We start from the raw sequence: 26,618 nt of genomic DNA on the forward strand, positions 1-26,618 counted from the left end.
ATACCAGAAACAGTTCCTGGCATTAACTGTGTCTGCTGTTTCAGCCAAAATACTTTTGCTGTCTGTGTGGAGCTTCCTGCTCCAGCAGAAGGAGCTGGGACACAACTGCCTAGGGCACCTCTGCTCTTACTGCATTTTTCATACCAGAGTGCCCTCAAGAAGCTGCCTTGAGACAGGCTGATATTTCCATCCTCACCGTGTTGAGTGGATGACGTTAGAGAGATTTTGAACGTTCCTGGAAAAGACTTTTGGGGGTTTGTTTTTTTTATGGGGGGCGGCGGGGTATTTTCTCTCACTTTATCTTGGGGCCATCCCAGACTCCTCTGATGGACAGACTTCTTTGTTTTCTTAAATATAAAAAACATAGTTATTCAGTTCTCCTTCCTCCAAGCTACTGTGAAGCACCAGCTGCCATTCAGACCTGGCCCAGCCCTCCCTCTCTGCTGTCCTGTGGGCATCAGCAGTGACATGCATGGGTCTGGTGCGGCGACACCAAACGCATCACTGCCCTTCTCTGGACGGGGCACAGGGCACCTAGTGTCCCCTTGGAGGCTGGTGGCATGTCAGCATGTCCTACCAACCAACATTGCCACCTCTGTGAAGAGAGGTCACAGAAGCTGCACCGAACCCCAGCAGATCACTGGAGGAACAGGGTGCTGGTGATGGGGCACCTTCCTACATGACATGAACCATCGATGGGTGCTGATGGGTGACTGTCTCAGTAGATTGAGCCCGGTGCTGTCTTCAGTGGCCTGTAGGTGTTCCCATGTACATCTTGATTATGCAGAGAACACATGGTAACTTACAGCCATGAGGTTGTCTCCTGGTGACCATGTCCAAATAGATGTTGTGAACCTCTGCTGCTCTCTCTGGTGGGGAACCAGCCACAGATCTGTGGGCTCAGTGTGTGCATACTGTTTTCTGGCACATGGAACAGCTAACACCACTGCCAGCCCAGACAGTGCTGCATCCAGAGTGGGTTTGTCCTCAGCCAGTGCAGGTCACCAGACTGTACCCAGGAATGGTTGGTCAGAGCTTGGTTAAAAACAGACCAGGAGCTGTGTCCACAACAGTCCAGACCAAGTCCTGGTATGTCCCGTCACTGAAAAATTCATTAAGTCCCAAAGCTGGTGGGTGCAGAGAATTATTTTCAGTGAGGTACCAAAGTGTCAACCCAGAAATGTGTCCGGCCCCAAGAAACCCCTGGGAAAAGGCGAAAAATAGTGAGGGGAGCATGGTTGGAGAGCTTCCCTTTGGGCAGGGATACTGTGTTTGATCTCCTCATCTCTGCAATGACTTTGTGTTTTCCATCTTGCTGCAATAGGGCCTCTTGGGGACATGCTGTATTTTCTTTGGTGGTGGCCAGGCACTTGCCATGAAGTGACTTTTCTCTCCTCCAAACCGTTTTTTCTCCCAGAAGGCCAGCAAGCAGGAAGTCTGGTGGATGCTTGGTGGTTCACGGGCTGTCACAAGGGCTGGGAGAAGCACAGTTGGTGAGAAGCTGAAACAAGCTGTCTGTGGGGGTGGTGGGTTGTTTGCCCTCCTGGGTCCATGGAGCAAGAACTGGGGTTAGTAGGAAATGGCAGCCACTGTGTCCTATCTCACCATCTCGCCCCTCCTGGGGTCTCAGCACAGCTTTTTTAAATACAGGGATCTAGGGCTTAAATGGAAGTATGATAGATACTGCAGGGTTTCTGATTGGAATCCATCTAGCAACTGCTTTGTCATATCATAAATTCCACTCTCCTGATGATGATGAAGCCAGGCAACAGCAGTCACAGCTGTACCACAGCCAGAAATTCCCCAGTCTGACATGTTATTTGGGGAATGATTGAAAAACTGTATTTCTTTGGGGAATGCACTAGAGAGAACTTAAATGTTGAAGCCTGGAGCAAGGCCCTAAACACAAGAAGCTCTGCCTGCCTCCTGCTGGGGTACCTCACCCTGACAGAGTGCTGTGTGCTCTCTCTGCTGTCAGAGTGCTGGGGCTTTTTTCCATGTTGAATTTCCTGTTCTGTGTTTTGTTTGGCCCAAGCATCCCTCCCTCCTGCTCACTCAGGTTGTCCTGCCTGGTGTAACTGATCCAACCTGTCATCATTTTTATTGCTTTGCAGAAGAAAATATCTACACACACACTGCCATGGGTTGTGGAACCAGTCCAGGGGGCGCTCTGCAGCTGGACAAACCTGTTCTGGTGGATGGCTGGATTTGAAGGGTTGGAGCACATTTGCCAGCAGCAGCAAGATTTTCTGTAGTTCTTCTAGGATCCCACGGGTATGAGATCCCACGGCTCTGAGCTGGGATTCCTTTGAGGCACGGAAGCAAGTTCTGCAGGAAATGGCAGGGCTTGATTTACAAGTTGTATCTGACAGAGCCTTTTCTGATGAAGAAGGGTTGGTGATTATGCAGGCACCAGGTGTGTGGAAGTACCTGCACCCATCCACACAATGGGCAGGCAAGGAATACAACTATGGCAGGGAGAGATTTTGTGTAAAGGGGAGCAGAGCGAGGAGGTTTCAAAACCCCAAAGCTCTTCCGAGCAGGAGCTGAGTCAAGTTACATAAAACAGGAAACAGAGCATGAAACAAAAGCTTTGACCACTCTCAGGGATTCTTTCTGACTTGCTGGTCACATCCAGATGGAGTCCAGCTCTCCTGACTCCATTTACATGCAGGGAGGTGGCTGTGTCTGAGCTCCTGTCTGTCTGTCTTCTCATCTCCTTCTGCCCAGCTGGGCTCTGATCGTGTGCAGGATTGCCACAGAGACAGGCCGGTGGCTGCTGGCTGAGACAAAGGGTTAGTGCCAGGCTGCCCAGCAGCAGGAGTGGACTGTATACACGGGGTGGGGCTTGAGGGCAGGAGTGTAGCACACTGCACCGTCCTCCCTCTCAGCAGCCTGTGATCCCAGCATGAGCTGCAGAGGGGACTCCCTCACCCTGTGCCTTCTGATGCTGTGACTAGCCCAGCCCTGGCCTTTGGGTTGTTGTGTCTGGTTACTTCACTGCTGCCAGGCTGCCAGTGCTCTCTCTGTTGTCCCAAAACTCGGTTCTTCCACTCTATGTGCAAGAAGCTGATCCACACATAGAGTCAAGATAATTGATTTTATTTCATACCTACACAGAGATGGGTGCTGGGTGGTGAATCCACAAAGCTGGCAGACTTTCAGCATGCCAGGTGCCTATTTTTATACACTTGAATCAACAGAAATCAGGATTTCCCTACAGGTAATGACCTAAAGCTCTAATAATTGTCTTTGCAGTCTCTTGTTTCCATCTAAAGATACCTTGCACACTTGTTTTACTACTCATGATCTATGGGGAAGGGGCTTCTGTGAGTAAGGAGCAATCACAGTCTATGGGCAAAGATTTTACTATGCTAATGAGCACTCAGTTCATACAAAGTTGTTCTTCGGCTTTTTAGTTTGATTTAGTGTCCTCCTGCTCTTCAGTTTTTGGGTCATGGCTCTTGGTTCCTGCTGGTTTGGTTTTTCACTCATCTTTCATAAATTCTTTTATTTGTCCTGTACTATACTTCGGTGATTCAGTGCATTTTTAACTTTTATCCATCTCATTGGTACTTCATTTCAACAACGGGGAGCTGGATTTGAGCTGGGCGCCTGCCCCTGCACCATGGCTGGGGTACAGCCGGGCCCACCCAGCTCCTTCTGCGTTGAGGGAACTCCGAGATTTCCAAGTGCGGGTGTAAGACGGGGCGTGAGACCCCCTCTGGTATCGAGGTCCCAGCACCAGCGGTTGGGGGTCCCGGCAGACACATCTCACGGCAACCGCAGAATCACAGCCGCTGGGGAGGAGGGATTCGGCCGTGGGGGAAGTGCTGCGTTGGCCGGAACTCGCGGGGCCGGGGGCGTCAAATCCTGCGGATGCCGCGGGGGCCGAGCTCAGGAAGCTCCCGGCGGCTCCGAGAACGGGCGGGGACGGCCCTACAGCCCCGCTCTGCGTGACTAGCTTAGGCTGCGACCAGCCCCGCTCCCGGGAGCGGCGGGGAGGGGGCTCCGGGGGGCTGGACGGCACCTCTGGCCCCGCCCGGTGCCGCCCTGTCCCGGTGCCGGCCCGCCTGCTCCCGCTGGGTCCCGAGCCGGTCAGAGCGGGCTCCCTACGCCATGGATCCGCCCGAGGAGGTGCGGGCGCGGCTGGAGCGGTCCGGGCAGGGCCACCTGCTGCGGTTCTGGGCCGAGCTGGGCCCCGAGCAGCGCAGAGCGCTGCTGGCGGCGCTGCCGCCGGGGCTGGGCGAACACTGCCGGCTGGCGGCGGCGGCCGGGGCCCGCCAGCGCGGCCCGCCCGAGCGCCTGGACGGCCGGATGGAGCCGCTCCCCGCCGAGCTTCTGGGCAGCGCTCGCCGCAGCGGCCCCGCCGCGCTGCAGCGCTGGGAGGCGGAAGGTGAGCGAGGCGCGGGGCCGCCTGTCCCTCCGTCCCAGGGCTGGCGGTGTCCGAAGCACTCCTTCGGGGGCGGCCGCGTCCCGCCGAGGCCCAGCCGGGGCGGTGCCTGGCGGGGTCCCGGGGCAGGAACCGCCTTCTGCGGTGGCACCGCGGGGCTCCGGGCAGTCCGCCCCGCGCCACCCCGTGCTGCCGGAGGTCGGTGTCCGGCGGGGGCGGCAGGTGGGAGCCACAGAGACGGCGAGTCGGGCAGGGAGGCGGAGAGCTGGGGTCACGGCTGCACCCCGGCCTTGAGCGCCGGCAGCCCGTGCCCCTCGGCCGGGGGCATTTCGGGTGAGACACCGAGTTTTCACTCTGCGCTGTGAAACGCAGGGGGCCGAGTCAAGTGCTAAGGCCATGCCTGGCAGGAGCAGGTGAAGCTCTCTACAACTCCCTGAAAGGCACTTGTAGGCAGGTGGGGGGTCTGTCTCTCCTCCCAGCTAAGAAACAATGGGACAAGAGGGAATAGCCTCAAGTTGTTTCAGGGGAGGTTCAGGTTAAATATTGGGGAAAATTTCTTCACAGAAAGGGAGGTCAGGCATTGGCACAGGCTGCCCAGGGCAGTTATGGAGTCACTGTCTCTGGAAGTGTTCAAAAAACAAATGGACATGCTTCATGATATGGTTTAGAGGGCATAGGGGTATTTTGTTGACATGATTTTCAGTATCTGTCATGAAAAATATGTAGTGTTAAAGTACTTAAAGGGGCTTCAAGAGAGCTGGAGAGGGACTTGGGACAAGGGACTGGAGGGACAGGACAAGGGGGAATGGCTTCCCACTGCCAGAGGGCAGGGTTAAATTAGAGATTACAAAGAAATTCTTCCCTGTGAGGGTGGTGAGGCCCTGGCACAGGTTGCCCAGAGAAGCTGTGGCTGCCCCACCCCTGGAAGTGTTCAAGGCCAGGTTGGACGGGCCTTGGAGCAACCTGGGCTAGTGGAAGGTGTCCCTGCCCACAGGAGGGGGTTTGAATGATATGGGCTTTAAAGTCCATTCCAACCCAAACCATTCTGATTCTATAAGCCCCTGGGGAGGGTGGGAGTAGGGAGGGGTTTCATTGCTGCTGAGCTGGGTTGCTGCCTTGGGGTGAGCTCCTAGCACACTGACAGGTGCAGAGACCAGTCTTAGGTTGGTGCTGATCCTGATCCACACAGAGCCATGTGTGGCAGGAGGGTGATGGGATCTGGAAGCGGAGTGGATGGATAGTGTGAAAGAAGCTCAGGAAAGCCCATTAGCCATGGTTTTTGGAGCCTGGTAGATGCAGGTGGCTTTCCCTAGTCACCGTGTGGGTGTGTGAAAACTGGGGGTGATGGGGGAGACCATGGCTGGATGTGGGAGAATGTGCTTCCCCCACAGCACTCAGGTCTTACATGGATATCCTCTGCTTTTTTCTAAGTGCACACTTTATTTTAGTTATTTACAAAGAGTCATATGTGTCTTGCATCTTTCTTTATAAAATATAACACCACTGTTAAAAAAAAATCATAATAAAAATATAGCCAGGAAAAAAACAGCTGTGGTTGCAGAGATACTTGTCAAAATTTTGGCAGGTGGCTGCACAGCCTTGACCCAACCTTACCAGCAAAGAGATGGGGACGTGTGGGCAGGGGAGTCAAAATTTCCAATCAGAAACAGAAATAGAAGCATCGTGGTCACAGGGTAGAGGAGGTTTTCTGTCATGTCAAACTCCATGTTCAGGGCCGAGTGGTGATGGAGGGAAGATCAGCTGATACAGTGAATCACAGAATGGTTTGAGTTGGGATGGACTTTAAAGCTCATATCATTCAAACCCCCTCCTGTGGGCAGGGACACCTTCCACTAGACCAGGTTGCTCCAAGGCCCGTCCAACCTGGCCTTGAACACTTCCAGGGGTGGGGCAGCCACAGCTTCTCTGGGCAACCTGTGCCAGGGCCTCACCACCCTCACAGGGAAGAATTTCTTTGTAATCTCTAATTTAACCCTGCCCTCTGGCAGTGGGAAGCCATTCCCCCTTGTCCTGTCCCTCCAGTCCCTTGTCCCAAGTCCCTCTCCAGCTCTCCTGGAGCCCCTTTAGGCACTGACAGGGGCTCTCGGGTCTCCCTGGAGCCTTCTCTTCTCCAGGCTGAACACCCCCAGCTCTCCCAGCCTGGCTCCAGAGCAGAGGGGCTCCAGCCCTCCGAACATCTCTGTGGCTTCCTCTGGACTTGTTCCATCAGCTCCACATCTTCCTTGTCTTGGTGCCCCCAGAGTTGGAGGCAGCACTGCAGGTGGGGTCTCACCTGAGCAGGACAGAGGGGCAGAATCACCTCCTTACTTGCTCCCCTCACTGTCGGATGAGCCCAAGACACGGGGGGTTTCTGAGATGCCAGTGCATGTGGCTGGGATATGTTAAGCTTCTCATCCATCCACACTCTCAAGTCCATCTCAGCAGGGCTGTTTGAGGGTGTCATGGTGAGGAGGAAGCCCTAGAGGCAGAGGGGTCTGAGTCAGGGCTGTACGGTTAAATTAACGGTTTTACCGAACTGGGTCATTTGACTTCCACCCTGCCAGACAAGTGAGGATCTAGTATGTGTGCCTTGTGCCACTGGCCACAGCACAGAAAGGAAGGGAAGGCCAGGCCACCTCTGTGGGCTGGCCTCACTGATTGCCAGCACTGCTTGCAGGAGCCCAGGTCTGGTGTGTTTGGGACCCTGCCACTGTGCCCAAGTTACCTGCCCATGAAGTCTGATGGCCCCAGGCCACCTCAGCCCTGCAGGCAGCCTGAATTTCCACCAGAAGGGGTACATGCAGAGCTTCTGTTTTCCCTTTGGTTTGTTTTTATGATCCAGTTTAATTTGGAGAGGCTACCAGCCCTCGTTTAATTTCCTGGAGGATGGCAATTAGGAGCAAGACTTTATGGTGCTGAGTCTCGGTGTTGCTGCATGTCCCCACAGACGTAGCCTTGTCCCCAGCAGCATCCTGTGCCCCTGCATGGCATTTCCCACTGGAGCTGGTGTTATGGGCACAGGCTTTGTGGGATCATGGGTCACTGAGAGGATGCAGCTCTGAAAGGCCCTCATTTGCAGTGAGCTGCTCGTGGTGTTGAGCAGAATGGGAGCAGATGAGACATCCTGACCTGCTGCACAGCGTCCCCGAGGCTGCATGGCTGGTACAGCCCATGGCTGCGGGGTCGTGGCCACCCCTGAGCTGAGTACTCTGTGCTCTGGCCATGTGTGTCTGAGCTCCCAGCAGCTCCCACCTGCATTGTGTCCCCCAAAGATGAACAGCTGAAGTGATGTCTCCTCCTTCCCCCTCCCCCTTTTTCTGTGATAAAAAGTGATGGTTAAAAGAACCAGACAACTCAAAACTTGTCTCGGGAACACCTGAGATATTTTTTAATAGTTAAAAAAATAATGCCACTGTTATTGTCTCTGAGATGATAAAACAGCCTGGTCAGATTTGCTTTCAGATCTTAAACACCAACATTTAGCAACCACGTTTTCCAGGCAGCCCTAGAGATGATGGTATAAATCAAGCACAGACACTTTTACATTCTGTAGTGTTTTATTAATGAAATCTAAGCCTTGGCCATGGGCTATGGTGTAGCCCCATTTCATCAGAGGGTTTGATGAACCATTCTGGTTATCTGACTGCTTTGCAGAATTGAAAAGTTTGAGTTTTCTTCACTTGCTGACTGCTCTTGTAATGGGGCTGATGTGCCTGCTCAGCAAGAGAATTCTGTCTGCTCTTGCAAGACAAGTCTGTTCCTCCTGCAAAATCTATTTTTGTTCTTTACTTTCTGTGCAGAATAGGACTGCAGCATTGGTGAGTATCTCAGCAGCCAACACATCTTCCCTTTTCTGTTTGGTTAACTGTATTTCAAATGCTGCAGAAAATAAGGTGGGGTTTTTTTAAGTGGATATATCTTTCCATTTACTCCAGGACTATGTGGTAAGATAAGTCAGTTCTTATGAACTTTTGTTGTGAATATTGGTGGTTTTACATTTGAGAAGTCACAGCAGACCTGCTTACTCAAATTTTTGGGGATATTTGTTTTCATGGTGACCTGAGAGGACAACTTGGAAAAACTCTCTGGGTTGTAGGGTTGCACCATAAATACTGGGAAGGAGTCCCCTTGCTGGGCTGTGTGCCACGGTCAGGTCTTTCCTGGAGTATGGCCCAGTCAGCCTGATGGATTGTGGCAAGAGAAACAGAGCGACACTGTTGATGTTATCAGTAATATTGCTTTGGGCTTGGGTTCATCCTGCTGAGGTTGAGGTTTTAGTCCCCACCGTGAGAGGCCCCTCTGGGAGATGGATGTGAGATGTCAAATCCCCCTTGGGCAGATCTCATCCTCTTGTCACTGTATGGAAAACTGAGAACTGCCATCTCCCCTGGGACATCCACATTTCAGCGAGGTGACGCCAGCTGTGGCACCCGCAAGCCATGGCTGAGCATCGCAGCCACTTGATGCTGCAGGACTAAGTGGGGACCTCACCAACTTTCCCAATACAGTGTTCACTCTAGAGTGTCACATGAGTCATGCCTTTGGTCATGGTCTTTGCTCTGCAGAAACCTCTAATTTGAGATCCATGGGATGTGGTCCATTGTATCAGAACCCAAGTGTGCTTGTTGGTGTGAGCCTGGCAGTGCTGGGAAGAGATGGAGAGCCTGACTTGCTCTAGTGTTGTGTGAATCTCAATTGCACCCCAAAGTAGCTCCCTGTGCTGCAGCAACGGAGACCAGAAAATACTGAGTTCAGACCCCAATCAGCTTTGGTTTAAATCAATGTGAAATATTTAAGCTCAAGCAATTTCAGTTCTAGATTATTTTTAATAATTAAATAAATTAAAAATGTTTTAATTGCCCATCTCATAGAATCACAGAATGGTTTGGGTTGGAAGGCATCTTAAAGATCATCTTGTTCTAACTGTCCTGCCATGGGCATGGATGCCACCCCCTAGATCAGGTTTCTCAGGGCCCTGTTCAACCTGGCCTCGAACACTTCCAGGGATGGGGCAGAACCGTTTGGAAGTGTCCCACAGGGCAACTTTTTTAGATTTTTTTTTAATTATTTTTTTTCCTCCATAAATTCTCTCTGCACTGGGTCCCGCTGGGATACAGCCACCGCCCAAGCGAGGGCATGGGGAAGCTTGGAGCCATGTTCCCATGTCCCTCCACTTGGCTCCTTCCCTTCCCCCATGATGGTGCCCTGCACTGGCAAACAACCTGCTGAGCATGCAGGAAAACCATGTGCTGGGACTGGAGCAAGTACTTGTGGTGTCACTAATACCCAAGACCCTCTGCTCTGTGCTTTGGGTCTCTTGCATGGGTAGTTCAGTGGAGGCACAAAGGAGCCATTAATTGCTTGTGGTTTGTTGCATGAAATGCTGGTTGGTTTATTTGCATTGCCATGCAGCTTACCCAGATCCTCTGTGTCTCTTACATTATAAGTTTAAACATGTTCAAGCTTGCCCTGCTATCCAAGGACCTCCTGAAACTGAAATCCCAAGACTTCCACCATCAGCACAGGTTTCCCCCTAGAGAGCTGTCCTAATACCACTTGGAGGGGGAGGGTGGAATGCAGATCTCCAGAGGTGCCTTCCAACCCTCAGTCCTGTGGCCCTGTGATGCCAGAGGCTGCTCTGCAGCAGAGCCATGGCCGGGCTGTGGAACCAGGTTCCTTCAGTGTGCTAGGGCATCACCAGCCTTTTGGGAAAGGGTGTGTTTAGGCAGAAACATTGTGTTACTGCTGTGGTGGCACTGAAACTTGTAAGCATGAGTGGGAGGCGGGAATAGTGTTACCGCAATGTCATGGACAACTCAAGTTTGGTTTTATTGCCGAAAGCTGCATTTCTGAACAGAATTAAAACCAAGCCATGCTGTTACAGCAGCAATTGGTATTTTTCTTCTATTGCTCATTTAAACAGCCAGTTACTTAAAGATTAGCATAAAACCAATCCCGTTTTTCTTCTAATTCAATCTCTTTGGTCTCTGTGTCTTTCAGTCTAAATCAAGAATGTTTTGGCCCCAGCTGTGGTTAATGTGGGGTGTTTGCTGGACGCAGGGGTGAAGCATGGGCTATCCTGGGCTGCAGGAGCAGTGGCAGCTCAGCGGTGTGCAGTTGCAGAAGGCTCTGATAGCTACTGCAGCAGAGCTGTGGCTTCTGACCTGGGCAGGCCTAGCGCTCCTTGCATTCCCAGAGGAACGCAAAGTGTTCCCTAAGGAAAAATGTTTCTCACAGATGTCAGTCATTACTGTGATACCGGCTTGGGAGAAGGCAGGGAACAAAGTCTAAGAGTGAGCTGAATGTTACTTATGTGCTCTGCTTCTTCCCCAGGTTCTGGACTGACTTGGTTTGTCACGAGCAAAGATACTGGTTTTAATTAGATTATGCGAGTTGCGGCTCCTGCAGGCTTGGCTGTGTTATTAGTCCTGACTGCAGCCATGTTCAGCTTCTATTTAAGCTGGAGCACAGGTACAGATAGTTGATTAAGGCAGATTCCAGAAATGCCCATGCTTTACTGAAGATGATGAGACTTGGCTTCTTTGGGATGTAGAAATGTTGGTGATAAGGGACCTCTGGAGGTCTCTAGCCCAACCCCCATCTGGAACAGGACCGTATGCCAGGCCAGCTACAGCTTTGCCAAAGTAAGCCTTGAAAACTTTAAGGAACAGCCCCCACCTCTCTGGATATCTTTTCCAGTGCTGCACCACCTCCCTAGTAAAGACTTTGTATCCTAATGTACAGTTTGAATCTCCTAAGCTGCAGCTCATGGCTGTTGCCTGTTGTTGCAACATCTGCTGCTTCAGGTGAGGAAACTGCTGCATCCAGGAGATGAAATGTATTTTCTCCTGTGTGTGTAGTGTCATATTTCTCTCTGAGCTGGCAACATTGAACTGGCAGCTTCTAGCTGTTGCCTGAGCTCTGCAGAAAGGCTCAGGAGAAGAGCATGGGGTGTTGGTTGCTTTGGAGGTTCTTACATTCCCTTGGGCTTCTTTCTTCTGTTCAGGCTTGTATCAGATCTCGCAGAACAAGGTGGCAGTGCTGCTTCTGGCTGGAGGGCAAGGAACCCGCCTGGGAGTGAGCTATCCCAAGGGCATGTACAACGTGGGGTTGCCCAGTGGCAAGAACTTGTATCAGATCCAGGCAGAAAGAATCCGCAAAGTGGAGCAGCTCGCTGGCCAGAGACATTGCTGCAAGTGTGCCATTCCCTGGTAGGTGACCCAGAGCCAGACCTCCTGTGCAGGGCTCTCTGCGTTCCAGTCTTGCCTGTGTTGTCTTCTAGAAGCACTGAGCTGGGTGCTGCACAGAGACAGGCCAGGGGAGGGGATTTTGTCGACAGGATTTACAATGCCAGTGGCTGAAGGAAGGCGCACAGGGATGGGAGGTGGCAGGTCTGTGTCTGCAGACCTGAGGGATCAAGTGCTGCCCTTGCATCACTGACCATGACCCTGACTGCTGTACCTTGCTGGCTTTCCGAGCACAGGCCCCGGCAACACTATAAACAGCACTTTTCAGTGATTGTTTTGAATGCTTCACAAGAAATTTCATCCATTTCTGCTTTCTCAGATTCCTTCATGGAGGACCTAGACCTCACTTTCCAAGCCTCTCTGCCCATAATCTCTGCCACAGCAAAAAACCTCTTGCTTTGTGTTCAGGCTGCCTCCTGCTGTCACTGTTCACAGTTGCTAATTCTGCTGGCTGCTCCTGGCTTTCAAAAGAGACTAGCTCTGGGCAGAGTGCAAAATGTGAATTCCCTGTGAGATGTGGTGGGTGAGAGGAAGGCACTAGGATGTTTCTGGGAATGTTTTCTGCTACGTGTTCTTTGTTAGACTATTAAGACTGTGAAGAGAGAGCCTTATGGAATCGGTGTCTGGTCTGAGGCAGGGTTTGGGCAGAGCAGGAGGGCTTCAGGGTACCACACTGTTTTACCAATTAGAGGTCGCAGTTGATTCATATATTGTTTCTTCATGGAAGGTGAGTCCATACTGTGCTTCTTCCCGAAGCCTTGCATGCAGGACCTGAATTGCAAATGCACCATCCCCGGTGCTGCTGGAAGCCAGGATGGATTATCTGCAAGATGCTACATCTACTGATAATGTTTCCAGTTCCTTTCCCAGGGCTGAGGAGGCAGTTGAGGTTGTTCACTGCTGCAGTACCCCTGAGCCCAGGCTGTGCTGTGCTGCAGAGATGTAAACTGGGGGGCCGTGAGGTCCAGGCTCTCCTGTACAAGGGATTGATTCCCCTGTCATGCTGGCAGAAGACCCTGTATTCCTATGCCAGTGGTTGTTGAAGAGCTTGACAGGTAGATGATGAAGATGGCTTTTAGCCACTGGTGAAGGAGGATAGTGGAGGGAGAGACAGGAGCTGAAAGGAGAGGAGGAAATAGAAAAACTTAAGAGAAAAACAGACCATGTAGCCACATATGGAAGTGCTGCTGTTTGCTTTGGCACTGAAGAGGTGCTGGCAGACTCAGCTGGTCAGTGTTTCTTTAGGCACCTAACATCAGTTTGAATCTAGGGTGAACGAGGCTGTCATCTGCCCTTTGCTTTGTTTTCCAGCTCATCCAGATATCCAGATGTTGCTCACATTTAGGGCGAGGCTCTTCTGTCCTGGCTGGAGCTAAGCCTGTGGGTAGGATCATGCACAGGACCCAGTGCAGCCTTCCTTCGGGATGAGTTCTGAAGGGGAGCTCTTGTGCACAGCTGCTCACCACAGGATGCTGCAGTGTCTCATTTCACACTCATGGGGTTCCTCCTTTTTGTGTTCCATTTGTTGTTTTGTCTTTTGCTTGTGCCGTTCTTGCTCGTTGCCCAGCTCCCATTCCTGCCTAGGTACATCATGACAAGTGAGTTCACACTGGGGCCAACAGAAGAGTTTTTTGTACAACACAACTACTTCAACTTGGATAGATCCAACGTGATCATGTTTGAACAGCGAATGCTGCCTGCTGTCACCTTTGATGGGAAGGCCATCTTGGAGGAGAAGGGGAAAATTGCTATGGCTCCAGGTACCTGTTGTTTGCTCTTGAATGCTGCAGTACTGTCATGTGTGTTGATAGTTGCTACTGGCCATCAGCCAGCCGGGGCACAAGGAGCAGGCTTTGGGGCTTAGGGTTAATGCTTCCAGTTAGTGTGGGAGGATTCTGTTAAATGTTTCAGGCTGGTAATCAGGAGGGTAGCTATCATTGTTTAGTTCTTGCTGGAGATTTTGCCTACAGCACGTTTTTTATCAGTCTAGGAGTATTGGCAGGATTAGAGTGGTGGGGCTGCAGGTTAGGAAAAAGGTGCATCAGCAGAGGTGTGTGAGGTCCCTGGGGTGCTGCCTCCTGGGGTGAAGATGTCAGGAGCTGGGCTCCTGCTCAAGGCTGATAGCTGGAAATGGGTAAAAAAGCAGCAAGAAGATTAACTCTTTCCAAAATGATAGCAAGGTCTCACATTGTAAAGTTCTCCTCTTAACCTGGAGACGGTAAGAGACTCGGTGAAGGCAGCCTGGTTGGGATGGTGTTGCAGGGATGGGGTGTTGCAGCTGCAGAGTGGTTTTCCTGAGCTGACAGCAGTATCCAAGGAGGAACTGTGAATGGGTGATCTGTGATGAACAAACGTGCAGGTGTCTTTTGTGCAGCTGCAGTTCAAGCCTTTAAAAAAGCATTGGGAAGTCGTGGGGAGAAGATAAACAGAGAATAAGATCTATTTTAGCCTTTCTCCAAGATGAGTTTTAAATGCACTTTTGCCCTGCACTGCGGGAGAAATTTCCCACCCTCTGCATAACGTTTTGCCCTTTAGTGTTCTCCCTCTGAGGATCTTACTAGCCTTCATAGAGTCTCATAATGGTGCTCAGTGAGGCTGGCCCCCATGGTCCCACTCTGCAGGTGAGATGAGCCGGGCTGAGGAGAGGAACATGCTCACCTGAGCTGCATTGCAGAGCTGGAAATAAAATCTGGTAGCACTGACTCTTGGCTAGAAAGCATTCCCTGATCTGCTATTCGAGAAAGTCTGTTCAGGACTTTCTGCTTTTGCTCTGTTAGCTGCAAAAAAACCCCAGTCCAAAGTCACTAATGAGCCATGGCATTCTCTTTTCTCTTGCATTATAGATGGCAATGGTGGCTTATACCGTGCTTTGGTGGATAATAAGATCTTGGATGACATGAAGCAGCGTGGAATCCAGTATGTCCACGTATATTGTGTGGACAATATCCTCGTGAAAATGGCAGATCCAGTCTTCATAGGTTTCTGTGTTTCCAAAGGGGCAGACTGCGGTGCAAAGGTGAAGCAGTGCTAACACTGGGCTGGTTTCCCACAGGGAGTTAGGGTCTCATTATGCTTGGAAGCTGCTGGCTGGGGGGAGCTTACATGACCTAGGATGTTCAGCCCTATGCCCATCAGGGGCTTATTCTGAGCAGATTTAAAGCTGTTTGCTGCCAGCATTGCATTCCAAATCCCTACCTGTGGGTGTCCTGTTCTTCCCACAGTACTACTGTGGAAAATAAACTTCAATTAGAGCAGGGACTGTAGCTGTACAGGAAACTATGGACTGGAATCGCTTCCCCTCCATGCTCAGCCCTTTCTACAAAGGCACTTGGACAGTCTAGAAGCCGTGTTGGACCGGGTTGTGTTTTATAAGCACACCTTTAAGTCTAATGGAGACATTTCTAATGCTCTGCTGTGGAAGATGGGGAAAGCCAAACCAGCCTGGATTGTTTCATTCTAAAGCAGCAGGTACCTGAGGAGAAGTTTATGTTACTTGAGTCATTAGCGCTGTTCATGCAAACAGGGAGCTGAAGGCTAGTAGCTGCAAACAGCTTTCATTTGATGCCAGGTCCCAGTCCTTGATAAGAAAAGTGCCCCCCAGTAGGCCGATTGCTTTTAACGGTTTTGTCTTCTGAGAAAGAGTGCAATTAAGTGGGTGAGTACTGGAGTTTATGCTCAGTTTTTGGGCAAAGTGTGCCTCCAGACTGCTGTGTGCCCCATGAACTGCCCTGCCCTTGCTCCTGAGGTGCTGGAGGGTCAGCAGGGCAACAGTCCTGCAGGATCGTTTGTAGGAGTTTGAACAGTGCTGGGATTTTCTTCCTCCTTGTCATAGCCCTTGTCCTGTGGCTGCAGGTGGTGGAGAAGGCCTACCCCACGGAGCCAGTTGGGGTGGTGTGCTGTGTGGATGGGGTGTACCAGGTGGTGGAGTACAGTGAGATTAGCCCGGAGACTGCGCAGCAGCAGCGCCCTGAGGGGGGACTGATGTTCAGCGCTGGCAACATCTGCAACCACTTCTTCACTGTTGATTTCCTGGAAATAGTGGCCCAGTAAGTCCCAGCAGACTTGCTAGACAGCTGTGCTGCCCAGAAATGCCTCCAAGATTGAAATTACAGAGTGGGAAACAGGAACACCCAGTTATGAGTACCTCCTGTGCCTTTCAACTTTTCTCTATTCCAAATGTTTCCAAAGAGCTGTGTCCTCTTTCTGACAGCCCCAGCATGTTCTTCAGGCCCTACCCAAGGGGTACCCTTCCTGGGCCTGCAGGGGTGAGCAGCTGTACGGGCTGCAGTGTGGTCAGTGATGCAGCCCCACACCAAGGATTTCCAATGGGAAATGTCACCCATACCCATCCCTTGGGACAACAGAGTTTGCGAGAGAGGGTGAAGTTGTGGGTGGACTCTGCAACACCTTGGTGTTGCGGAATGGAGATGTGATGCTGGGCATTTAGTGAGCAGCAGTATGACCCTCCTGATCCATCCCTGGGTGAGGGATCTGCTCTGCTCCGTTGTCATCCCAATCAGATAATTTGGGTTGCCTTTTTTTTTTAACCTCTGCCTGCAATTTCAGCTTGAAGCCAAGTATGCCCTCTTCTCTGACTGTCATGTCCCACTGGTACAGGGAGAGCCACTGGCCAGGCTGCTCTGCTCAGTGAAGTGTTTCCTGGATGTGACTTGCATCGTTGGGGAGAAAGCAACACCCACAACAGCTGAGAGATGACTCAGAGCAGTAATAAGACATCTGCTTCCCACAAGTGTATTGCTTTTTTTTTCTAAGTGGGCATGAAGTAAATGAACTTGTTTCTTCTGCTTTTGCAGGAAATGTGAGCCGCAGCTGAAGCATCACGTAGCCATAAAGAAGGTGCCCTACATTGACAAGGAGGGAAATCTGGTAAAACCACTAAAACCGAACGGGATAAAGCTGGAGAAGTTTGTGTTTGATGTGTTCCAGTTCTCTAAGTTAGTGGCAGACATTGTTTTACTTTTCCCCTTTTCAATGTTTGTTTGAATGACTGTAGGTTGTAACAGGCTGTCTGAGGGAGCACGTGGTTTTTGTGGGTGGCTTGTTAGGAAGGCTGTTGAATCTACGCCCAGTTCCAACCTGACAGTAACGGCACAGTTCCAAGGGGAGCTCATGGGGCGCTCAGAACATGCACTGACCCTGCTCCCAGATTGATCATCTTGCTAAGGATGTGTTGGCTGGTCTGGCCTCTGCCAGCCTGGGAAAAATAAAAGGAAATCGAGTGCAAAGCACATGAAGCCCACGTTGCAGTGTTCAGACTTGCAAAAATTGGGTCTTTCAGGATTGTGGCTTCCATGGCAACTGCAGCTCTGGTTACGTTTTTGGGTGCTGTCATGCCAGGGCTCAGTGTGCACCCTTTGTGCTTGGAAAACAGTTTGCTTAAGCACGGTGGGGCCAAGTTACAGTTGCTGTGGGAACTGTCAGTGTTGACTTGCCAAGCTTTACAACATAGCTGAGAGTGCTCTGCCATATGCAGTCAGGGGTACTTGTGCCTAGGGAATTGGGATTTTAATAATGTAGAAATTTAGCATGTGTTCTTATAAAACCTATTTTCCAAGGTCTTAAATTCAGCAGTGAAGATTCTGTTTTAGGCTTAAATAAATGGCAAAGAGAGACCTCAGACAAACTGAATTATCTTTGTCTGGGGATAGTATTTCCTTTTTTAGAGGATTTCCTTTAGGATTCAGGGCTCAAAGTTTGAACCAGTCTCTATTTCCTGACATGCGTTCAGTAAAGTATTATCAAACCAAAGGCAAAAAGCAGAGTGATATAAACAGCGCTGAATTCTGAGCTGTGTCAGGACTTATTTGCATGCGGCGATTCCTTATGCTTTTTTAACACCTCAAAACCAGCTTGGCAGCTGTGCTTCACACATGAAGTGGAGAAACGCACAGATACTGCTGTGGGGCTTTTTAAATTTGCATTCCCATTTCTGGTAAACAGCTGTACTTAACATTCACCTGTGAGGCCTCCCATACTGCTTTTTCCCTGGGAACCGGTGTCCTTAGTTGGTCCTGACCTACAGACACCCAAGCGGAGTGGGCATTTTTTGGGCAAGGTGGGATGCTCTGCAGTGAGTGCACAGCTCGCACTGTGTCCGAGCTCTGGGCAGCTTTGTGCTCTCCATCCTTCTGTGCTCTGAGTTATTTTGTCTGGGAGCCTCTCAATGTCTGGAGGAGTTTCTGTGGAATCTCTGCAGAACTGTTGCTTTTCTTCTCACCTGAGTGCAGCCTCCAGAGAGTCAGGAGGCTACTGTTATGTTCCCAAAGAGACAAGGCTTCGTGTGTTTTTCCATCCTACAGGCCTGGTACTCCTTGGCTCTTCAGGTGGGTGGTGGGCTTCCCTTGGCTTGACTGCCCCAGGCTGCATACATCACTGCTCCTTAAAATATGTATGAGCCTTTCCCCATGAACGTTGTTGTTGCATTAGCAGCACTGATGACTAGCTCTGGTTTTCATGATAATTGTTTTCTCCCCTTTGCTTGTAGGAATTTTGTGGCATTTGAAGTTTTGAGAGAAGAAGAGTTCTCACCACTAAAAAATGCAGACATGGCTGACAAAGACACTCCTACCACTGCTCGGCAAGCCCTTCTGGCCCAGCATTACCGCTGGGCTCTCAAGGCTGGGGCCAGATTTGTGGATGAAAATGGTTGCAGGATACCAGAGAAACTCAGGTATGAACCTCAGTGACCTCCTCTGCAGCTTCTCTGATGGGACTGCCCAGCCAGGCTAGGCTCTCCAAAAATGGGTTTTCGTGTTGTCACAGGGTGGCTCAGAATGATTTTCGTTCAGCTAGTGCTCTCTTGATGTGCAGGTTGGTGTCTATTACAGCTCCTGCTCCTCTAGTGACTGTGGGTGCTCCAGGCAGTCAGCACAAGGGGGCTCTGCGTGTTATCTCTGCAGATCCCTGCCCTTGGGGTCATGAATTGACCCCTCCTATAGCACCACTAAACAGGGGCAGTCTTTTCTGTCACTCTGGGTTTAGCCAGCCCGAGGAATTTTAATTTGTAGGCCCTGCGAGCTTTTCTGAATGTGGACCCAACGGGATTCTCAGGTGGGCTTACGGATTGACTATTACAGTGATTACCAATTCAGATACTTCCTGTGTCATGTGGAGTGGGAAGCTGCTTTTACTTCATGGGGCCATTACTTCATCAACTCATGCTGTTAATTTTACTTGAAAAGCACCTCTATAAAAGTGATGCCCTGGTTTTGATGAGTAACATTTGGGACCTGCTAATTCCCTTTTATTTTCACACTTTGTGTTCAAATAGTATCTGGTGCATGTGACTATAACAAATGTCTTATCCTTCTGGATATCCTATTCTAGACAATCTTTTGAAGAAGATGGACTGTTTTTTAAGCACATCAGGAAGTTAATCCTGTGTTCTCTTCTCTAGTCTCTCAGGAACTGAAGATCCTCCAGCTGTGTGTGAGATTTCTCCGTTAGTGTCTTACTTTGGAGAGGTGAGAATAACTATCTGTGGAGCTATTTTTAAGAGTGTGCAGGTATACATCTGATTTCCTTCTGAACACAGGTGACTTCTTTAGCCTGGGCTTGTTGAGAAATGGTCAGATCAAGGGAACTGGCTCTGTGTCACATTTCTGGTTCCACTATGGTTTACTCTTCAGCAGTTTGTTCACTCTCAGTTTTAGCCATCTGTAAAATGAGATTTGCAACGAGGCTGCAGTTTCATTAAGACTCACAAGCACTTTGAAATCTTCTGAATGAAAAGTGCAGAATATTAAAATTACAAAATCTATGGGTTCTGTGCTCATTTGTGCCCATCTCCCACAGGGAGTGAGTACTGACTGTGAAGTGAGATATGTGCATTGGCTTTAGGGAAAAATTTCTCAAGTTTGTCCCTCTGAAAATAATTGATCCTGAGAAACCTGTAGTAGTGAGAAGAGGATCTTCCCTGTGTTGCACAGACGGAGTGAAACAGTGGACTGCCGGAGGATTATGTCATCACTGTGGGGAAGGGTGTTGGTGAAACTTTACACTTTTGCTAGGTTTCCAAATGTATTAACTTGCAACAGCGACCTGCACCAAGTGTATTCCTCAACATGTGCACGTAGCAACCTTGTTGCAATTGATACCTTCTGAGAACAAAATGAATACAAGGCAATTTAAGATGACTTCCCTTTGCTAGGATTATTCTAATTTTAGCTAAGAACACCTTCCCATGCCTGCCCCTCCCCAGGAAGCTAGTTTCTGAGATCGTGTTTTACGGTTTGTTGGTACCACTCCTTCACGAACCCCAGGCTTGGGGCTGAAACCCTTTCCATCACTGGAGAAACTGTTGCTGTTGTTTGTCCTTCCCATGACCTTTCTCAGTCATTCTTTGAAGACTTAAAAATAGGTGACCAGTCTGATGCATTTACAGCCTAACAATACTGTTCTCACACGTTCTCAGGGTCTGGAGGTGTACATGAAGAACAAAGACTTCCCTTCTCCCTTTGTACTCGATGAAACCAAGGTGGAAATGCTTGAAAATTCTTGAAGAGGGAAGCCTTTCCCCCTCATCAGATATTCGTTTTTCAGAGCCATTATGAGAACTGACATTACTAAAATGTCAGCTATGAAGTGCATTATAAAAAAAAAAAATCGCTTTGCAGTGTCTAATTGATGCCAAATCCTTGCAGCAGTTGTGTTTACACACATATTCATGCTTCCCAGTTCTGTTTGGTAACTTTGAAAGCTGGGCCTCTTAGCTCAGTCTGTTTTGTACACTTGGATGTGAGTGAGGATTAACACCTTCCAGGTGTTAAACATATCTTATATTTCTTATTTGCTGGGCACATGAATATGGAAAAGAGCCAGCCAGGGCCTAATAAATCAGCTTTGCTTCCAAGAAGATTAAATCTCTTCAGTGCATTGTTAGGTTTTTTGTTTGTGCTGGTGTGGTAGGTTTTTTGTTTTGGTTTTGTTTCTAAATTATGTGCACAGCTGCAATCAGTTTGAGGCCCCATCCTGAAAAGTTAGGAAGGACTGTGGGTACTGAGGCCTTTCTCTGCAGTGATACATCTTTTCCCTAATCCTGTGATGATTAGAAGATCCAATTCAGCAGCTGCATCCTCTAAGCAGATCATACAGAGTCTGCTGTATGTAGGGATGTTGCTGTGCCTAAGCATTGCTTGAGGTTTGGACTCCAAAGCAGTCAGACTAGTTTTGTATCTGGGCTTGCTGGTGTCTTGCTTGGACTGATTGCTTCCGACAGCTGTAGTGACCTGGGTTTTTTTAATTAAAAAAAAAAAAAGTTGATGAGAATTTTTTTTCACAACCCTCTGCTCTTCCTAGCTATAACAAACATTTGTTTTCCTTTCCATTTCCTGTTTAATGTATACCATATCCTGAGACGGGGCTCTCTCAGTAGTAAAAGGAACAAATCCCGATGGTAGAATTTAATGCTTACCCACAAAAAAAAAAAAGGCTTACTCTCAGCATCACCAGGGCACACAGTAAAACACCAGCCTTGCTTCTGCATTTTCTGCCCAGGGGGTTTTCCAGCACTCTTTCACTTAGGAAATAATTCCTTAGATGCCTTCCTTTTAAATACATTACTAAACATCATGTAAAGATAAGTGTTAGCTAATGAAGGATGTTAATTGTCAGAACATATGTAGCATGTGAACTTGGTCCTGGCCAAGGGATCCCAGGATGGCCGTGATCCACCAGTGGTTGTTCCTGTTCAGCCTTTGGACGCTGTCCTGGGAAGCTCATGCTCACCTGCTGCAGAACCTGCGCTGAGCAAACCTGAGTCATTTCAGCCTTGGTGAGGGCGGTGGCTGGTCTTTGCTTCAGGAGCACTCTATACGTTTCCACTAAACCTGGTGCTAGGAAAGGTAGTGAGGAAGATGTTTCATCTGCAATGTTATTTAGTGCATCAGCTTTTACTAAGGAATTGCTGATGATATTTCATTAAGCATAAATAACTTCCATGGCTTTCTGCAATTCCTGATGTGAAGCTCTATTTAGAATGTTGAGTAAGTATAAAAATGGCTTTGAGAATAAATACAGTTTGTAAGTAGGCTCAAGTTTTCCAAAGAAAGCATCTAAATGTTAATATCAGAGTTTTTGGTTATAAAGTGTTTCTGCATGAACTTGAGTAACGAGCCTTTCACACATGCAGACCAGCTAATGACAGTTCTAATTACTTCAGCTGGCATGTGCAGCCAGTAATTCTCATTTAGTATAAATGAAGCATTTGTCATGACACTCAGTTCTGTAGTCTTTTTGCACAGTGTTTCTGTGGTACATTCCATTCCTGTCAGTCAAGTTTTATGTCCAAGAAGAAGTTGTGTTGTATCTTTGTGAGTATTGCTCAGCAATTCTGGCACACGCTTGTTTTACGCTGCACTGTGCTATAAAGATTTCTTTTGCTCTTCATAAAGTACTTTCTCTTTTGAAGCTTCACTTCCTGTGTACACAGAGCTGCTGATACGGTTTTCAAGGTTGTTTTCAAGGAAAAGCTGTATTAGAATGTTGAATGCTTTGTTTGTTGGGCTTTTTTTTTCTCTATGACTCTTCACATTTTAAACTGGAACATAGAAAGAATTTTGAGAGAACTTTTAAAAAAAGAAATCTGTCCAGTATGTAACGAAGTCTTTGTATGCATTATAAAATGAAAAAAGTACCCGAAACAAAGGGAAGTCCTGTAGTACTTCAGAAACTTCTGGACATCTAAGCATTTTTACAATAAAGATGTTACTGTGATTTCTATGTGTCTGTCTGTGTTTCTTGTCTGTGAGGAAAATACCCTTGTTGTCTTTGTCCCTACATGTCGTGGGTGTTGTCACCACAGCTGCAGGACAGACAGTGTCACCAGTGGTACGGCTGGAGGCAGCAGTGTCCATGCTTCAGATTATGGGGGATGTGGGACTGAGCAGAGGGTGATTCCTGAAGGAGTTTGACACTGTGGCATCTATTTTTCATCAGAAAACAGAAGATTGTGTTCTTGTCTTCAATCCTGTTTATTTTTTCCAAGCTTTTCAGCTCAGTTTACTCACGGAAGGGAGTTTAATTGTGGGTGGTGGTTGTTTGTCTTATTTCAAGTCAATTTGAGTGATCTGGCTCTGAGTCAGGCTCTCCCAGCTGAGCACTTGCTGGAATGCAAATTTTGCTTTGCTGCACAGTGACAGACATCTTAAACAGGGCTCTATTTATATCACAATCTGTAGGGGAAGTTCGTAATGTGTCACAAATGGCATATTGTCCTGTTTTGGAGGTTTAGTGCTGAACCCAGCAAATGTCAGATCTTCCTTTCTTACCTATTCCCCCCATGTTTCTCTCTTGACACCCCTGCGAAGGCTGCTGGTGGGTTTAATGTGTTTTTAAGCTACATGAATCAGTAGTTTCCTGTGGTAGGAAAATGAATACTAAAAATGAATGCATGCTTCAGGCATCTTAAATTGTTCCCGTGCTTGTTTATGCGGTGTTCATATTTACCAGAATTTTTGCTTGCTTAGTTTTCTTAATCATGAAATGCTCAGAAAACACAAAAGTCTCAGTTTTATCTGGATATCTAGTGTGAGGTGGATTCCAAATGTAAAGGGGCAAATGATGCACGCTAACCTGCCAGTTAGGCACAGCTGGAGGTGAATTCAGCGCCAGCAGTTAGAGCAGCTGCTTCAATGCCACTCTCTTCCTGTTGGGACTAGGAACCTGAGACAGAAGTAATGGTTATTACAGACCTGGTCACACTTTGGCTGTGAACGTGTACATCACTAAACAATGCTCTTCCATACACCCACTGATAACACCCCTCCTCCTCAGGGAAGATGCAGGGAACTATTTGCACAGGCTGGAGGTCTGTGGAGGAGCAGCTGTGGGATGAGTGCATCCTGCTGAGTACAAAAATTCAGTGCCAGGTCTCATGGAAGGGTTTGTTTATACAACTGCTTAAGTTGCTTTTCACCCACTCACATACATCCTCTCATAGATTCCAGTCGTCTCCTCTCAGGCCCGTGTTCCTGCATGGCCTGCTGTAAAACTGTCTCGGGTTCTCAGTGGCAGCCGATGATGACATGAGACAGCTCTTCCCCGTCCTCTCGGAGTTAGCAGCAGTTTGGGTTTCCCTTGGCTGTGCTCCCTAGCAGGAGGAGCAGCGGTGTCCGTGTCCCCTCGTGTGGGGCCACAGTGCCCCGTGCTGCTGGGTTGGGCCTCCCCACGGGAGCTGCACCTTCCCGGGCTCGGCTGATGGGAGCTTGCGGGCCAAGTGTTGAGTTGATTTTCCTCAGAACCTCCCACATGCACGTTTTCATTTCTCGTGCTCCCATGCCAGTGTTTCTGTGAACGGTCTCAACGGCGTAATCTCACCACATCGAGGAACAGCGAGGGTTCCCACACTCTCCTTTCCTCACTGCCTGCCCCGGCATCTGCCGTCCTCCTAGCCAGGGCCCGGCTCGGCGGGGAGCGCAGGGACAGCGAGAGACAAGGACCAAATCCGCGCGACCCCGGCCCGAAGGGGGAACCCGTGAGGGGGGCGGGAGGTGCCATTCGGTCGCGCCCCGCCCCGGTGCCATCGAGCGCGGACGCGCCGCCGCCAGAGCGGCACCGGAAGCGTTTCCCGGAAGCGGCCGCTCCGTCCCGCGGTGCGATGGCGGCCGGCGGCCCCTGAGGCGCCGCTATGTATGCGGGAGCCGCCGCCGCCGCCGCCGCCGCGGGGCCACCGCGCCGGGACTTCATCTCCGTCAGTCTCGGCCCAGAGGAGACGGTCGGGGCTGGCGGCTACAACAACAGCAAGGCCTGGCGGCGGCGCTCCTGCTGGCGGGTGAGAGCCGCGCGGGGAGCTGTGCGGTACCGCGGGCACCCCAGGCTGGGTGCGGGGGGCACCTGGCGATGAGGGAGCGCTGTTGGGCCGGGCGATCGGGATGTCCCTGCGCTTGGGTGCAGCTGCACTGCCATGAGGGACCTGCCTTGGCCCATCCCGTTCCGAGCTGGGCTGGGGCCGTGGCTGTGCGCCCCGGGGCGGCCCTGGGCTCGGCTCTGCTGTCAGGGGCTGCTCCGCGCCGGGTAGGGGGGTGGGGCGCGGGCTGGCGGAGGGAGCTCCACGTCATGTCTTAATTTTCACGAACAAAGCTGGGGGGGCGGGGGGGAATACTGTAAAACCCTGTGCTCTGCTAGTGGGCATTTGGAGGGCACTGCTGCGCTCTGTGGACACGAATGAGTGGGGTGAGATTTGGTCTCCGTGCCTCTGTTCCCTGTTTTAAGGCTTGAAGGAGGCGCCCTGTCTTCTGCCCTGGGAGAGTAAAGGGGACAGTTCTGCTTTTTGTGGGAAGGCTGAGTGTGACGAGAGGGGTCCCCTGGCAGAGCTCTGGGGAAATGACCATCTTGTCTGCTTGTGGGTAGGGAGCTTTACTGGGAGTGGGAGTCTTGGGCCCGGAGAGTCTTATATGAGAAAGAGTGAGTCAAAAGGACACGATAACCTTTGTTACAGATTGGAGATGATGAATAGTCACCTACAGAGGATTTACAGGTTGTCAGATGAAGCATTTGAAGATCTTGTTTAGGGACACATTCTCACAGTTCTCTTTTATTACCAGCTTGAGAAATGTGGGTCCTTCATTTCACCTTTTACTTTATCCTTATTCTTTGGGAACAAAAACCAATAAGATGGTGGTAGATACCCTCATGTATTCTTGTGCCTCATTCCTGCCTGTCCCAAGATACCACAGTCAATCCCTCTTTTCTTGTCCTACCTTGAGGAATCACAAGGCTGCCGGTTTTCAAGCATCCTTCTGCAGCAGGGAGATGGTGATATGGTTTGCCGTGCAGGTAGAGCAAAAGATGACAGAGTGGGACTGGCATCTTGCAGTGTGCACAGGGAAGGGTGTGCAGGATTCCTGTACTGCCAAGAGGGCAGGAGGAAAACAGGAAACTTTATGCGCTATGGGGCTCGCAGTGTGAGCACATCGACAGTTCTGACTGGCTGTTGCTAAGAGGATGAGGACTGTGGGAAGTGCTATGGGGTTTCATGTGCTTGGTAGGAAGGATTATTCCTGAGTGTATCATCGGAAACTTAAGTTTGCTCTCTGTATGCCAAAACCAATATTAGTGAATGTCAATGGGACTTTTGGAAAAGTAACAATGGTACTTTAGCAGTTAATGTTTAACTCCAACTTGTTCTCTCTGTAAATACAGGTTAACGTACATAAGCCTCTCTCATGCTAATATACCATTTGCTCTCTGATTTTTAGTGATTGTTGCCTATACTTCAGTTTCAACAATACATTTTTGCCCAGGATTAAACTTGGAAACGTTGTGGATTTGTCTTGTTCGTTGTTGTGGTATTTTACTTCATTTTCATGCTGCTGCAGGTTGGTGACTTTCTTTGTGGTGCGGGACCTGTTCTGTGTGACAGTTCCCATGTTTATCAGAGGCAGGATGCCTGGCTTCTCTTTCACAGATTGGCAGAATATTCTGAGTTGGAAGGGACCCACAAGGATCATTGAGTCCAACTCTTGAAGGGAATGGCCCGTACGGGGATTGAACCCGTGACCTATCCAGTGACTGGTGCTCAGCTTATTTTGAGCCTTTCTTCTTTGCTGCAGTAACATTTTTAGTTTTCCTACCACTTGCTTCTGTTCTTATTTTGCATATGCAATGCACGGTACCTCCCCAGCCAGGAGGAAAGAGGCTTTTGGCTGATTTCCCAGTTGACATCTGGGCATCTGCAGATGGAGATCTCAGGTTAGGCAGTGCAGGTTGTGATGAAAGTCAGCTGTAGTTGAAGCTCTGTGGGATCCTTGGCATTCGGCAGGTTCTGAGGTTCTTGCAGCAAGTGCCTCTGATATTTCTGTGAGCTTGCTGTGCCACATGCTAGCTGGTTAGATTCCTGTTTTCTCTGTCATCAAAGAAAATAAGCAATGGATATCTGCATTTGGAAACAGGGTAAAATTAAACCTATTGGGTTTTGTGTTTCTTAATCTGAGTGAACCGGTAAGAGTTAATTTTTAACT

General features: G+C 49.6%; 1 protein-coding gene across 5 annotated transcripts in view; it reads left to right on the plus strand.

Moving 5' to 3' along the window:
• Positions 1-3,885: 3,885 nt before the first annotated feature.
• The window catches only part of UAP1L1 (UDP-N-acetylglucosamine pyrophosphorylase 1 like 1), a 44,022-nt gene continuing 21,289 nt past the window's right edge, over positions 3,886-26,618 (plus strand). The window contains exons 1-9 of one of the 5 annotated variants that reach the window (XM_064677353.1): positions 3,886-4,396; positions 11,400-11,604; positions 13,225-13,400; positions 14,484-14,656; positions 15,493-15,686; positions 16,455-16,595; positions 18,146-18,331; positions 19,058-19,124; positions 20,075-22,374. In XM_064677353.1, coding sequence (XP_064533423.1) covers positions 4,120-4,396; positions 11,400-11,604; positions 13,225-13,400; positions 14,484-14,656; positions 15,493-15,686; positions 16,455-16,595; positions 18,146-18,331; positions 19,058-19,124; positions 20,075-20,161 — 1,506 coding nt within the window. In that variant the 5' untranslated portion in view covers positions 3,886-4,119 and the 3' untranslated portion in view covers positions 20,162-22,374. Of the gene's footprint in view, positions 4,397-11,399; positions 11,605-13,224; positions 13,401-14,483; positions 14,657-15,492; positions 15,687-16,454; positions 16,596-18,145; positions 18,332-19,057; positions 19,125-20,074; positions 22,375-24,221; positions 24,431-26,618 lie in introns of those variants that run through there. The other 4 variants (XM_064677350.1, XM_064677349.1, XM_064677351.1 and 1 more) reach the window with 4 other exon arrangements.

Source organism: Pseudopipra pipra, chromosome 20 (genome assembly GCF_036250125.1).
Source record: "Pseudopipra pipra isolate bDixPip1 chromosome 20, bDixPip1.hap1, whole genome shotgun sequence".
NCBI lineage: Eukaryota > Metazoa > Chordata > Aves > Passeriformes > Pipridae > Pseudopipra > Pseudopipra pipra.